Source organism: Camelus bactrianus, chromosome 8 (genome assembly GCF_048773025.1).
Source record: "Camelus bactrianus isolate YW-2024 breed Bactrian camel chromosome 8, ASM4877302v1, whole genome shotgun sequence".
Classification (NCBI taxonomy): domain Eukaryota; kingdom Metazoa; phylum Chordata; class Mammalia; order Artiodactyla; family Camelidae; genus Camelus; species Camelus bactrianus.
Window position 1 is genome coordinate 68,860,092 of NC_133546.1, and position 14,051 is coordinate 68,874,142.

Genomic DNA, 14,051 nt, shown 5'->3' on the forward strand with positions numbered 1-14,051 from the left:
GACCCAGTGTTTTACAAGCGGCATAAAATGAACTGGGGAGTCTTTTTTCTGTGTGGAACTGTCTGAAAAACATTAGAATGCTCTGCTTATTAAAGGTTATACAGGCTTCAGCCCTGCAAGTATTTTTTAAAAATAAGCTTCATTTTACAGAAAGACTGGATTTGCTAAAGAGTTGAAAAGACAATTCAGAATTCACTTATATCCCCTACCCAGTTTTTCCTAATGTTAACACCTCCATTACCCTCATATATACGTCAAAAAAAAGACATCAACATTTGTACACTATTAACTAAACGCCAGGCTTTATTTGAATTTCACCAGCGATTCCACTAATATCCATTTCTTGCTTTAGAATCCAATCCAGGATCCACCACATTTAGTTGTCATGTCTCCTCAGTCTCTCTGCTTCTTGTTGTTGTTTTTGTTTGTTTTTTAATTTTTTTTTTTATTTTGCGGGGGGTAATTCGTTTACTTACATTGTTCTTCATGATGTTAGTCATCTATTTTGTACAATGCCCCTGGATGTGGGTCTGTCCAATGTTTTCCTCATGATTAGACTAAAGTTGTAGGCTTTAAGGAAAGTGCCCTTCTCATCACATCATATCAAGGGTTACATGATATCAGTGTTTTATTTATCACTAGTGATATTAACCTTGATCACTGGGCTAAGGAGTGTTTTCCAGGTTTCTCCATTCCAATGTTATGTATTGCTCCTTTCTATGTTCTATTTGAAGGCAAGCCTGCAAAGGGGCGGAGGGTAGTTAAACTACTTCCTGAGAAGGGGAGTATCTATATCTATTATTTGGCATTCTTCTGTAATAAATAACTGTCCATTTCCCCCAATTCATTTTATGCAGCTTGTAAAAATCCTAGAATAGTTCATAAATATTTATTCAATCATATGTATCAGCATGACTCATGGATAAATATCCATTTATTTTATACTTTATAATCCAATTGTTTCGGTTTTGGCCTTTGGGAGCTTTTTCAGTTGGCTCCTGTGTTCCTTTGATGTGACCTCACTCTTTTTTTAAATTCTGGTAAAATATACACAACATAAAATTTACAGAAATATGGAACATTTCACCAACCTGCATGTCATGCTTGTACAGGGGCCATGACAATCTCTGTATTGTTCCAATTTTAGTATATGTGCTGTTGAAGCAAGTACCCTTTTTTTTTTTAAATACTTATTTGGATTCTGATACTACAAGATACTCCATGATCATTTTGTGTTTTCCCTAACCCACCCCGAGGATCAGCCACTTCTCCATGTTCCCTTTAGTAGAGTGGTATCAGAAACCAGGATCTGAGTGCTGTTTTCCTTTTTAAGTTGGTTTTAACTCATTTTATAAATCGTTCCATTGCTCTAACTGATCTCAAAAGATGTAAATTTTCATAAATTTGTTTGGGTTCATTTTCCATTAAAATCCATTATCCCAAACTCATGTTTAAACTGAAATCAATCTAGTTTTTGAAGAGATGTATTAAAATCTTCCACAGTTGTACTCTAACCAAGAACTTTAAAAATATATATATTAGGGGAGCTTTATACGTTTAGTTGTTATACTCTTATAGACTGTGTCTACTATAAAATGTGCTCCTTTAACCTATTTAGTACATCTAATCCTTAATTCTATCTCACTTTTTGCTAAAATTCTACTCATGCTTTCCTTTTGTTTACTTACCTTTTGACTCTAAGTACCCCTTCACTTACAACTTGTTATTTTGTATTTGATTCTTGCAAACATCATGTAGTTGGGTTTAATCCAATTAGTTTTCACTGTTTTCTCTTTTCCCCTATTCTTACCGATGTGCACAATTATTATTCATTTCTTTTTTCTCCCCTAGCTAATTTAACAATAGTCACCTTCCCTCTCTCAACCCTTATTTTAATTGCATATTTCTGTTCATTAACATGCTATCAAGATTCCAACTACTTCTCTCAAGCAAGATGTTCTACTGTATCCCCAAGGGGATAAGGTCTTTAAAATCCTTTTATTTCCCTGTCCTACCTCACTCAATCTCCCTCCCCAAAAAAGGTCTTAAGATTCCTTTTACTTCTGCCTTTCTATCTCGACCTCCCTAATTCCTGAGATAGCTTTGAATACTTAGTCACAGATTATTACTGATTTTCTTTTGTAGATATCTCTATATGGTAAGTGGAACATGCTTAGCCTTAACTGAATGCCAATGACTTAAGTTTTTAATTGCGTCAAATTATAAATCATACACAAAAGATTACTTTTACTCTCAAAGATTTATCAGGTAATGTCACTTCTCTACCTAAAATGCCTTGAAGGTTTCTAGTGAGTGCATCAATATAAAACCTAAACCCTTCATATCACCTTACAAAGTCTTTTATGATCTAGGAGTCCTAGCTGACCTTGCCAAATCCACCTGGTAACATCTTCCCCTTTGCTTTCCAACTTCCAGTCATAGTGGTCTTTCTTTCCATTCTTTGAACATGCTAAACTCTTTCCTGCATTAATATCTTAGTACCAGCTCTTCCCTATCTGGAAAAGTTATCTCTATGATCATGGTATGGCTGACTCTTCATTCAGTCCTTGGTTAAGTGTCAGCTTCATAGTAAGGACTCTTTCTGAATAGACAATCTGAAGAAACCATACTGTCACTCTCTATCACATCATCCAATTACACTTTCTTACAAAGAACTTATTATTTGGTGTTTTACTTGTTAATTATCAGTTTTTGCCCATCAAAATGTAAACTACAGGAGTGCAGGAATCGTCTGTTTTGTTCATCACTATATCCTTATGCCTAGAACATAGCAGACACTTGACAAATATTTGTAAGGAATAAATGTGTGTAACTAAAAGGCAGTAAGTAATTAGAAGAGTATTTATCAGGCCGAACAATTGTATAAACACTGCTGTACAAGGATGGTAATGTTACCAAAACTGAACCACTAGCCACCATGCAGAGCCACCATAAAGTAATTCAGAGTATTAATTTGACAGCCTATGTGCAAATACCATAATTCAGGCACTTGAAAGGCACTGTAAACTTGTTTATATTTATTAATTAGATAGGTTAGCTGGAAACTGAACATACCTTGATTCTCTAGTCTGTTTACTGTCTTACTTCCTAGTCTTTTTCTAGTGTTTTCATATCCAGTCACTGTTTTCTTCACAGTGTGCATAAATTATTATGAGGCAAGACATATCATTCTTCTCTTCCCTCACTTACTCTTCTTTTTAAAGAGTAAATCTATTGCTCTTTTTAAATATTTACTCTTCTAAATGAACTTTAGAATCAATTGGTCAAATTTATTAAAATAACATCGAAGTCACCAGGATTCTTGACCAAAATTGCATTAAATTTACTTTAACAAGCACTGGTATCAAATAACCAACCATGAAACTAATATCTACCTCAGATCAGGTTCTTTAGAGATATTTATAAAGGATTTATACATCATTAATTTCATTACTCAATATTTAATTTCAGTTGCTACTGTGAATTAAATTTTGGTCTTTCCAATAAATACTCCAATTGATCAGAGGTGAATTTATAAAAACTTAATTATTATTATAAGTCTTATAGTCTACCATCTTACTGAACTCATTATTTCTAAGGTGTTAGATGACTCTCACAATTCTAAGGAAGATAGTACCATTCGAATATAATTTTATTTTCAGATCCCTGAGACAGCAATTTATAACACTAATATAAATTGGTACCACTTCTCTGCAAAACAATTTAGCAGTACTTTTCAAAGCATTAAAAGCATTTGTAAGAAGCCTAACCCAAAGAAGCCTTTTCCAAAAATTTACCTTGAAATACATTTAGAGATTTATAAACAAAGTTGTTCATCAATGTGTCACACATAGCAGTGAAAAACAACCAGAAAAGGGCTAATGGGTAAATAAATTATGTATATCTGCAGGACAGCTATTATGCAATCATTCAAAATCATTTTTAGAAGCCAACTTAATAAAAGAGAAAAATGCTAGGACATACTGTTAGGTGAAAACTCAGAATATACAGCTGTACTATTATTATGACTCCACATACATTAGGTATATTAAAAAGTATGCAAGAAAAAAATATTGGAAAGAAATGTATAAAGATCCTAACGACATAATTTTCTATTTTAAGAGCTTTTTAAGAAGTATAAAATCTTTCACTATAATACTTGTCTTTTCAAACACCCCCTTTTAAGTAAATGTTTCTAGTATTTCGTAATTTTTATTGTATTTTCACATATGTACCTTTTTGTTGTTTCAAAATTCTCTATGATAGGCACATGCTTTTTATAATAAAAGTATTTAAAATTTTTTTAAATTGGAAAATTATTACGTGCTTCAGTTTCATAATAGGCCAAGAATCTTTATCTAAGAATGCCAAATTCTAATAGCAGATTAAATACTCTAGGCTGCTGATGCTGCCACATACACTGTATTCACAACCTACCTGTCCGAAAGTCAGAAAAGAATTCAAGTCATTCAAGTTGTCAAAGTCACCCACAACAAGGAAAAATAAAAGCAATTTTTTTAAGTTTGCAAGCTCTAGATCTTAACATCATTATTTATTTATTCCAGCTTAGCTTTAAATGTAAAATATACTTATTGTGCCCAGTATATAGTATAAATGGAAAAAAAAAAACCCGGAAAAGATTAACCTTCCACAACTACTTAGGTTTTATTAGATAAACCATCCGCTTAATAAGGAAAGCATTTAGTTCAGAGATTCATAGTCCTTCATGTGTTAAGAGATAAAGATAAAGGATCTTCTATTACTCTTCAAAGATCAGGAAAAAGAATGTGGCTTAGTTCCTAAGAAGGGACGAAAAAAAGGCTTATGTGAAAAAAGTCTACAAAATAAAATCTACTGGCACAAGAGTTCTTAGTTTATCTCTGACAAAGATAAAATAATGTTAGGTAAGAATCCAAAGGATTAATGGGCTCAATTCAACCTAACAGTAACTAAGCTGCTGAATAAAGCACTCAGGTGTATTTATCATAATATATTTTACAAAAGGCTGTTGTTTCATGTCTAGGTCCTGGTAGTAATGTTGGTAACAACAACAACAAAAAAGACGAAGAGTTTTAGTATTACAGAAATTTCTAACTTTACAGTATATGTGTCAGTTTTAAATTATTATCTCATTTGTTCTTCATAAGTCTCCCTTAAAATTGGCCAAGTATCATATCCCTATTTTAGAGTAAGCTATATGTTTACTAGTAACACTGGTAACTTAATTATACATCTTCTGACTCCTTTTCCCATATTATTCAAATAAGCTCCAAGAAAGTGGGGATTTCTGTCTGCTCCTAGAAGAGTGCCTGGCACATAGAGTCATTGAAATATTTGCTCAATGTATCAACGAATAAATTTCCACTACAAAAATATGTATAAGAAACCAAGACAGTGGGAAAAAAATCAGTATAAACCCTCCACGGCTACTGTGAAAAAGAAAATAATCTAAGACTTTTACACTACTCTGATACTGTAACAAATAGTACCTGTATTTTACCTACTATAGCATTCAGGAAAGAGTCTGGTTTGCGTGTGATTGTAAAGTTATTTAATGTATATTCTTTAGCAATTTTATTAAAAGCATCTTATTAAAAAAAGGTCTTCCTCCCCAAATATTGTCCTTATGGGTTAAAAATTTATAAGATATAAAATGACTCATCTATATCTGAAAGAAATAATGATCTTCTCAGAGAAAAACAGAAAAAATTCTCCTTCTCAGGAGACAGAGTAAAATATTTGCACAACCCATTCATTCAAAACATGTAAGAACTGTGAAGTATTTCAGAATTATAAAATATGCCTAAACCTTTGCCAATGGGGTCATTTTTAAATTTACATTTGAGAAAATTTGTGTTCATGGAAAATACAGCATTCTATAAAATACTGCAAGTTGTCCCTTTGCCTCGTCTATACCTTTACACAAAATTATAGAGTCTAAGTTACATAATTAAACAAGATTATAGAATAACACTTCTTTGACCTTCACCAATGACATAAAAGTGCTGGTTTAATACAAGGGCTGTTTACCTGTTTTGTTGGGGGGAGGGTTCATAAAAGACTCTTGAAACTCATGGAAGCAAGAAAAAAAGATATGCACGTGCACAAAAATTCCCACATACATACGCTGAGGAGAGAAGCGATTTTTATGGACATTTGCTTTAGAACAACTACAACCATTTCACCATTCAAAGAAGTGTATGTTCTTAAAAACATGTTTCCATGTTATTTACAATATTCAACATTTCTGCTAAAGGATGATGTGTCTGCTAGTATTATTACAAAGGGAACAAAGAATGATCATAAAATTTTGTCACAATTTTTTGCACCAGAATAGGGACATATGTGATATTTACTTTTAACTTCAAGCTTAAGGTATTCATTCTACTTCCATTTTTCTCCTCAGTTACTAAAGTATAAAATAAAAATATTACCACTAAAATGTAATAAGAAATATTTAAGTTATCTAGCTGAAAGCAATTTTACTACTAAGATGCTGAAATATTCTATTTTTCAAAGGAAAATAGGTATACATCAGTATAGGTATATAATAATCATTCATAGAGAAATGCATATTGAGAACTATGGTGAAATATTACCCATATAAGTCAAATATCATGTTGTGCTACTACTGTTTCCTTTTATTAAAATAATTAATAAGCTTAATGATGAACTCTAATTCAATGGATATTTTTCAAAGCATATAAATAATCTGATATTTTACTGTTATATCCATGCTCTAATTTCATCAATATTGAGCTTACCTTTCCTTTTGGTCCAGACTGCTTAAAACATGAAAAAGAAAAAAAATGTAAGAGGCAAGACCTCATTTTTGATATATCATTGTAGTTTTAGTAACTGCAGTCAATAAGGCAAAACTCTGTGATTAATTTGTTTTAAACACATTATATATATATTATAGGCTAGTGGTTTGAATTTTCTCAGCTATGTAAATTGGCTTTCAATGTTTGTCAGTACAGAAAATAATTTGTATCTAAACATATTTAAGGAATAAAAAAGGATGTACAAAGATAGAAAATTCTTGAAAGAGCTTTATTTAACCATCTAACATTTGAGAATATGTTATTTTAGAGTAGTTATGAAAATAGTCTTTAAGGAATACAATTTCCTGAAAGTTATAAAATTTTTAGATGCCAATCCTGTTATCAGGTGTGATTATAGTCAACCCTTGGTATCTGCAGGAGGCTGGTTCTAGCACCCCACATGGATACCAAATAGTGGATGCTCAGGTCCCTGGATATAAAATGCTGTAGTATTTGCATATAACCTATACATACCCTAGCATATACTGTAAATCATCTCTAGATTGCTTATAATACTTAATATTAAGTAAATACTATGAAAATTGTCTCAAGTGCCAGCAAATTCAAGTTTTGCTTTTTATAACTTTCTGGAATTTTTTTCCTTGAATATTTTCTATCCATGGTTGGTTGAATCCACAGATGTGAACCCCCCAGGTACAGAGGGCCGACTGTATTTGCTTCTGAGTAAGAAAAAAAAATTTTTTTACGATTGAAACTTTTGCACAAAAGCTTTAGACTAAATACAAATACAATATATGGTTTGGGACCACAAGAAAAGTCCTGGGACTTAAAATCATGGCCTCTAACCAAAAGTCCAATGTATAAAAGGTCTACCCTCCTCCATAGTTCACAGAAAATCTAAAAAGCTATCAACAACAATTACTTAAGAGGAAAATCATAAGACCCCTCAATTTAATAAGATTCACACCCTAGAATTATTCCTCTCTATTATAAAAGAAGCTGAATATTCAGAACTGAAGCAAAACAGTTTACAAAATCCCCAAGTCCTCATATTAACTCTTGTATTCGTATCATGTGAAGCACACAGTTATCAATTTAATCCTAGCAAATTAAGAAAAAATAATATGGCAAGTTGGTTTTACAGAAATAACACTGAAAAGAAATACTTACTTTGTTTAAAATTAGTTTTAATAGTAAGGAAAAGAATTATTATAAACTTACATGGATATATTTGAAATTTTACTTCTATTTAAAAAAAGGGATAATCTGTGTAAAATTAATTTATGTTGGAAAAATGACAGAAAAATGAGGGAAAATTATCATACCCCTATTAAAGTAAGTTAAAGAAAGGTAAACATAAAAGTTGAATATAGTCTATTCTTACAGACTTACTTCTTATGGAGTTGTATTTTCAGGAAAAGTAAAATGAAAACCAAAAGTTAGGCATTAATTCTTAAGCTAGCCATTTCCAACTCTACACTGTTGTGCCCAAGGAGTGAGAAGAGTTTAGTACTTTCTTGTTTTGGGCTTATTTTTTAAACTCACCTATATAGAGTAAAGGAAAGAGGTAGAAGAAAGGGTAAAAGTAGAAGAAACAGGCTTGATTCTTTCCAATAAACCAAGGGAGCAAGGAAAAAAAACAAAAATACCAAAGAAATATATACCCATGCTCACTTCTCTTATCCTTGAGAAAAATGTATTTACTATATGACGCCTAATTTATAAGTCATGGCACTTCTCCAATATTTCTCAATATGTATTTATTATCAAGCCCTGTCCTAGAGGAGGAAGGAAGGAAGGAAGGAAGGAAGGAAGGAAGGAAGGAAGGAAGGAAAGAGAGAGAGAGGGAAAGAAAGGAAAGAAAGAAAGAAAAGGAAAGGAAAGGAAAGAAGAAGGAAGGAAGGAAGGAAAAAAAAGAAAAGAAAAGAAAAAAGAAAAGAAAGGAAAGAAAAAAAAGAAAAGGAAAGGAAAGAAACTTTAAAAAAAAACAAGGAGGGTAGACATTCTTAGTAATGTAGGACTTGTAAAAATGTCTACTTACATTCTTGTTGAACTATTTCTGCTCTTAAAATTTTACAAAAGGAAAGAAAAAAGATAGCCTGACTGACTCTGGTTTCCATGACCTGATTTTGGACTTCAAAAATTCTTTCAAAGTGGTGCTTTTCATTAATAACTAAATCTTGCTTATTCCAGGAGCCCATTTTCCCATTTATGAATTACATAAGCTTCTGCAGACATTCATTTTCCCCTATGGTCCTTACAAGTCTTTTTACCTATTCTCAGAAAATAAAAAAGTGAAAATGTAAATAAAACATAAACCAGTAAATGTGCTCTTCTTCCAAGTCTGATTAAAGTTCAGAGTGGAAATGGTATAGTTATAAAGATTTCTAAATTTCTGCATTTCTTCCATACTAATACTATCCTCCTCCATCACTAGTTGTATCTACATTTTAAATATGAATTAAATTAACATTTGGAATAGTAGTGAGAAAATAGATTGAATCATAATACTCTTCCAAATAGTAGCTGATCTGATTGTTCAATAATCTTTGTTCATATCTTTTAGATTAAAAAGATGTGATGTACTTGTTCCCCTATCTTACTGAAGAACAACAAATTATTCAAAATGCAGGTCTGATTTACTGATCCCTCACCCCCAGAAGGATGGATTATGTGTGTGAACTACCAACTTGCGACATTTCCTCTAACTTCAAATTAAGAGTTGAGAAAATAAGAAAAATTAAGAGAAGCTATAAAAGCCAGTGTGTTCACCTTCATCTGAGGCCTGAAAACTATGCCAACACTACACTAAGTAAAACCAAAAGCCTGGTAGCCATCAGCTGAGGTGAAGGCTTCTTCCATGCCTTTGAAGATGTGGTTCCTACAGCATGGTATGTTCTCTTCTTGCTAACACAGTCAAAAGCTTCTTTAATAAATCCTTTGTGAATTCTCCACTGCTCTCTTCTCTGTAAATAGTACTACACATACTTTGTATATCTCTACTACTGCACTCACCAGGCAATGTTTTGTTTACTTGTGTTTCTGTCTTCTACTCTAACCAAACTTGAGCTTCAAGGCAAAAATGGTTATATTCACCTTTGACTACTTCGTACCTATGCCTGGTACGTAGCATAAAGCCACTCAATAGTTTTGAAGGAAAAAAACTGGAAAAACCCTCAATGACTGATCTTTAAACTTCAAAATCTTTAATGACAGCCACCCTGCAGTAGGACTAAGAATTATTTATAAATAAGAGACAGATAAGAAGTAGAACATATCCTGCTGACATGACTCTTCAGTATTCCTTACTGCCCCTTGATGTTCTTGTTAGGTGTTTTCACTCAGGATTATTTCTTTAAGTATAAATCAATTCAGGTTTTGTGTTTTTTTTTTTTTTAAAGAAACAATATTTTACTAGTAAATACCACTTCCTATTAACAGAATCTAATGTTTTATACAGATGAGCAATAATACACATGGCAAGGGATAAGAAGTGCCAAAACCTAGAATAAAACAAAACATAAACCAATCTCCAAACTGGAATCAGTTTTTTAACATTAAGAATGAAGAAAGGAGGGATGGAGAGAATAAGTCATAGTGCAAATAATTCTAAACTAACATAACTTCCAAAGCAATAATACTTTTGGTTGTAGAATATATCATTTTATTATAAATTAGTATTTCAACTTAGATACTTTCAGAAAAGCAAGCAGACAGGTCTTTCTTAGCAATGGATCCTATCAATGTGATCAGTGTGTGAGAAACAGTCTATCCTTCTCTTCCCTAATCACTCTCCTTTTATTATTTGTCCTCATGTTGGTGCCACACATAGACCAGATAGCTTGATTTGTAAGGCAAGCCAATTTTCTGTTATGTACAGTAACTTCTCTGTGTTTTTAGTTGAAGTTTTCAAATATCTCATGTGAAAACTATAAAAAATAACATATTTAAACAAAGGAAAGGTTTTTTTATTATCCTAAAGTATGAGAAAGATTTAAGAGTCTTAAGCTGAAAAATCTGCGTTATCGCAAATTTAGCAAGGGTTTCCAAGAGTCAGGATACATTTTCTGATTGAGTGGTAGTCTAGATTGACATTTTTAAAAAATGAAGAACAGCATCTAGCATATATATACACCAAATCTTAAAATTTTACTAGTTACAAAAAAAATTTTATGCAACTATTCATAATGCAAGAAATAGAGATAAATTATTTTTCTAATTGTTGGAACCTAAGAATTGCTTCAATTTGAAACTAAGAACTGAATTCAACTGAAGTTTCATAATCATCCAAAATTGGTTATGAAAAACCTCAAAAGCATTTAAAAACACTAAGCATTAACTGTTACTTTCATTATTTCAAGGTTCAAGTAGTACCTTCACAATCAATGAGAACATTCAAATCTACGAAAATATAACAATTTCTCAAACATTTAAAGCTAATAATGTGATTTATTTTGATACTATGAAACCCTATAAGCCTTACGAAGAAAGTAAGTAATAACTGTAGTTTTACTTATCAGAGCTAAACTATCAGCTGAAGATTTCTTGGTCAAATGTTGTAAAATCAGCTTAATTTAATGGGAACATAATGAAACAGAATGGCTTTTATTTAAAATGTCTCTACTTACAGACCGTGATTTATTCAAAAGCAGATATAAAATAGTAAAATTCTGGGACATGGAGAAATTATTCCATAGATATGACTATCTCTTTAGAGACAATGGAAACAATAAAGTTCCACAAAGTAAAAAAAAAAAGGCAGTAAAAAACTATTAAAAAGGATGGTATGTATCTACTAAACAAAGGCAATCAGAATCCTTACCTTTGGGCTGCTGTTTTTACTATTGATATCTGTGCATTAGCATGAGGAAAACGTCTTATAGTTGCAGAACATAATGATGCATTTTGTGTATTTTCACTGCAGAGTCAAGACACAAAGAATAATTTGAACAGGGGAAAATTACATACACATATGCAAAATAAATCCTTTAGAATCTGAGCAGACATACAGAAAACTGTCACCACTTAAAAAAAAAATGTATACATAAACCTATTGGCCATGTTACATCGTTCATTGGTTTTCAGCTTTCTGAAATGTTTCCAATTCAGTTCATGAAAGAAGATAAAGAGTAGAACACTAAAATAGAAACCAGGAATCCTAAAAGAATATTTTACACTGTAACATTTTTATAAATTAATTCAGATATAGTTTTTCTTCTTATTCTCCATGTAGGGATTATCCATTTAAAAAAAGCTTTTAAACTATGATTACACAAAGTTTTCTTATATGCCAAAATAAAAATGTTAATGGGGGGGGAAGCGGTGGGGGAAGTTAGGAACCTTAAATTCTACTTTTGACTCTCACTGGCCTGAAAATTACTTTAGCCTTTACATACCTCATTTGTCTATAAATTGATAAAGTAGAAACAGTGATTTCCAACCTTATTTCTGAGACATGTAATTGCCCAATTATATCAGTAACAGTGGTTCACTATGACAACCACTAGGAAAGAAGAGAAAGGGAATAAGAAACCTTTAAAAAAAAAAAAAAAAAAAAAAAAAGACTCCCTCCTGGTAGGTACTCCCTAAAGGAGACATAACCTTCTACTTCTACTATGAGGACCAAGATTTTACTAACCATATGAAAGCAAGCTCATCTTACATAATCCTAGTCTATTGAAATTATTCTAGCAATATTTTTATTCAGAACCAAGAAATCACTGCAGTCAACCCTATTCCCAAGACTCAAAGCCCAGAATCCACACACTGGGACCATTCTACTTCTTGGTTCTACTGACAAAGTGAAAAGGAAAGGTATAGGTTGGGCCAGTTGGCCACAAAGGTAGTCATTTTTGGTGTCAAACTCTTTATCTGTTCTGTAGGAATGTGTGGTGAAGTGCCTATACCTCAATTTCTTATTGTTGCTCAACATGTTAAGTCCAATTGCGTTGCCTTTCAAAGGTTTTAAACTTTCAGTCTTGTTTCGTCTTGCACATGTCTTCCAGGGATCACCAGAATTAGTAGAAACAACTTCAGATTGACGATTTAACTGTAAAAAGATGCATAAATATTAAAGAGTCAATAAACAACCATTTGACAAATTATCAACAACCATTTGAAAACCCATTTACTTAAAAAGTAAAAATGTACCAGCTATTGGGGATAGGGGAGAGGGAAGGCAGCAGCATGGCTCTAAGAGCAACTCACCTGGAATATTTTTTTCCCTAAGGACAACACAAATATGTAGGAACACAGGTGTTTGTGTATATTTTCCTTTCATTTAAATATCTCCAAAGGTAACTGAGAAAATTTAAAGAGAAAAGCAGAAGGGATAAATAAAGGTAGAGTATCTTAAGATAGCTCTTTCCCAAGAGTAAAAAATAAACATTTCCTCTGCTTAACAGGTCTGTAGGACACTACAGACAAACATGGTAGTAGTCACTGTATGAAGACTTTGGCTTTAGCAACAAAGTTTTTATATAAATGCAGAAACTGAGATAATGTCTTCATATTTTCATACTTGGAAACGACAGCATAAATATATCAATGACAATCACTTTGTGAAGATCACAGTAGGACACCAGAATGGCCCCATGCTTGGGAAGTTCTCACCAAAGAAATCTACTTTTATTACACTCTTTGTACAAAAGATGTATTCCCAAAAGATGTATTTCTGACACACTGCTTATCACTTTCTCCTCCATGAAACATTTTTTTTACTTCTTAATCTTTGACAGTCATGTACTTCAGATTCCTTCACTTATAGTGATGGCAGATTAGGTAATACAGTTCAATCTTCCCTCTACTAGTTTTCAAAAACTAGAAAAGCTGGACAAAACCCAAATTAAAAAAAAAAAAATCTGTTCAAAGCACCTGAGGGCTATCAAGGAACTAAGAATTAAGATTAGAGACAATAAACTCAGAGATTTTTCCTTGAGACACCTGTTGATTCCATAAGAATCAACTGAGAGGCTGAGAAGTTAAGCTGAACTCCCAGAAGACAGAGCTGGGGAGACAAATGTATAGTTCAACATCCACCAATTATGGACTGGTGGAAATGTAATTCGGTACAGCCACTATGAAAAACAGTATGAAGATTCCTTAAAAAACTAAGAACAGAGTTACCATATGATCCAGCAATTCCACTCCTGGGCATATATCTTAAGAAAACTCCAATTTGAAAAGACACATGCACGCCGATGTTCACAGCAGCACTATTTATAATAGCCAAGACATGGAAGCAACCTAAATTTGCATCAAGAGATG

General features: G+C 32.3%; 1 protein-coding gene and 1 non-coding gene across 6 annotated transcripts in view; both read right to left on the minus strand.

The window, feature by feature from the left end:
- The window catches only part of SENP6 (SUMO specific peptidase 6), a 106,780-nt gene that overhangs the window by 61,006 nt on the left and 31,723 nt on the right, over positions 1-14,051 (minus strand). For 2 of the 5 annotated variants that reach the window (XM_074368725.1, XM_074368728.1), the window contains exons 4-6: positions 12,692-12,834; positions 11,608-11,703; positions 6,765-6,785 (exon numbers count right to left, since the gene is read on the minus strand). In XM_074368725.1, coding sequence (XP_074224826.1) covers positions 6,765-6,785; positions 11,608-11,703; positions 12,692-12,834 — 260 coding nt within the window. Of the gene's footprint in view, positions 1-6,764; positions 6,786-11,607; positions 11,704-12,691; positions 12,835-14,051 lie in introns of those variants that run through there. The other 3 variants (XM_074368726.1, XM_074368727.1, XM_074368729.1) reach the window with 3 other exon arrangements.
- LOC123613630 (U6 spliceosomal RNA) lies at positions 1,068-1,171 on the minus strand. The gene has a single exon (XR_006721006.1). It is a non-coding gene; the product is annotated as a U6 spliceosomal RNA (small nuclear RNA).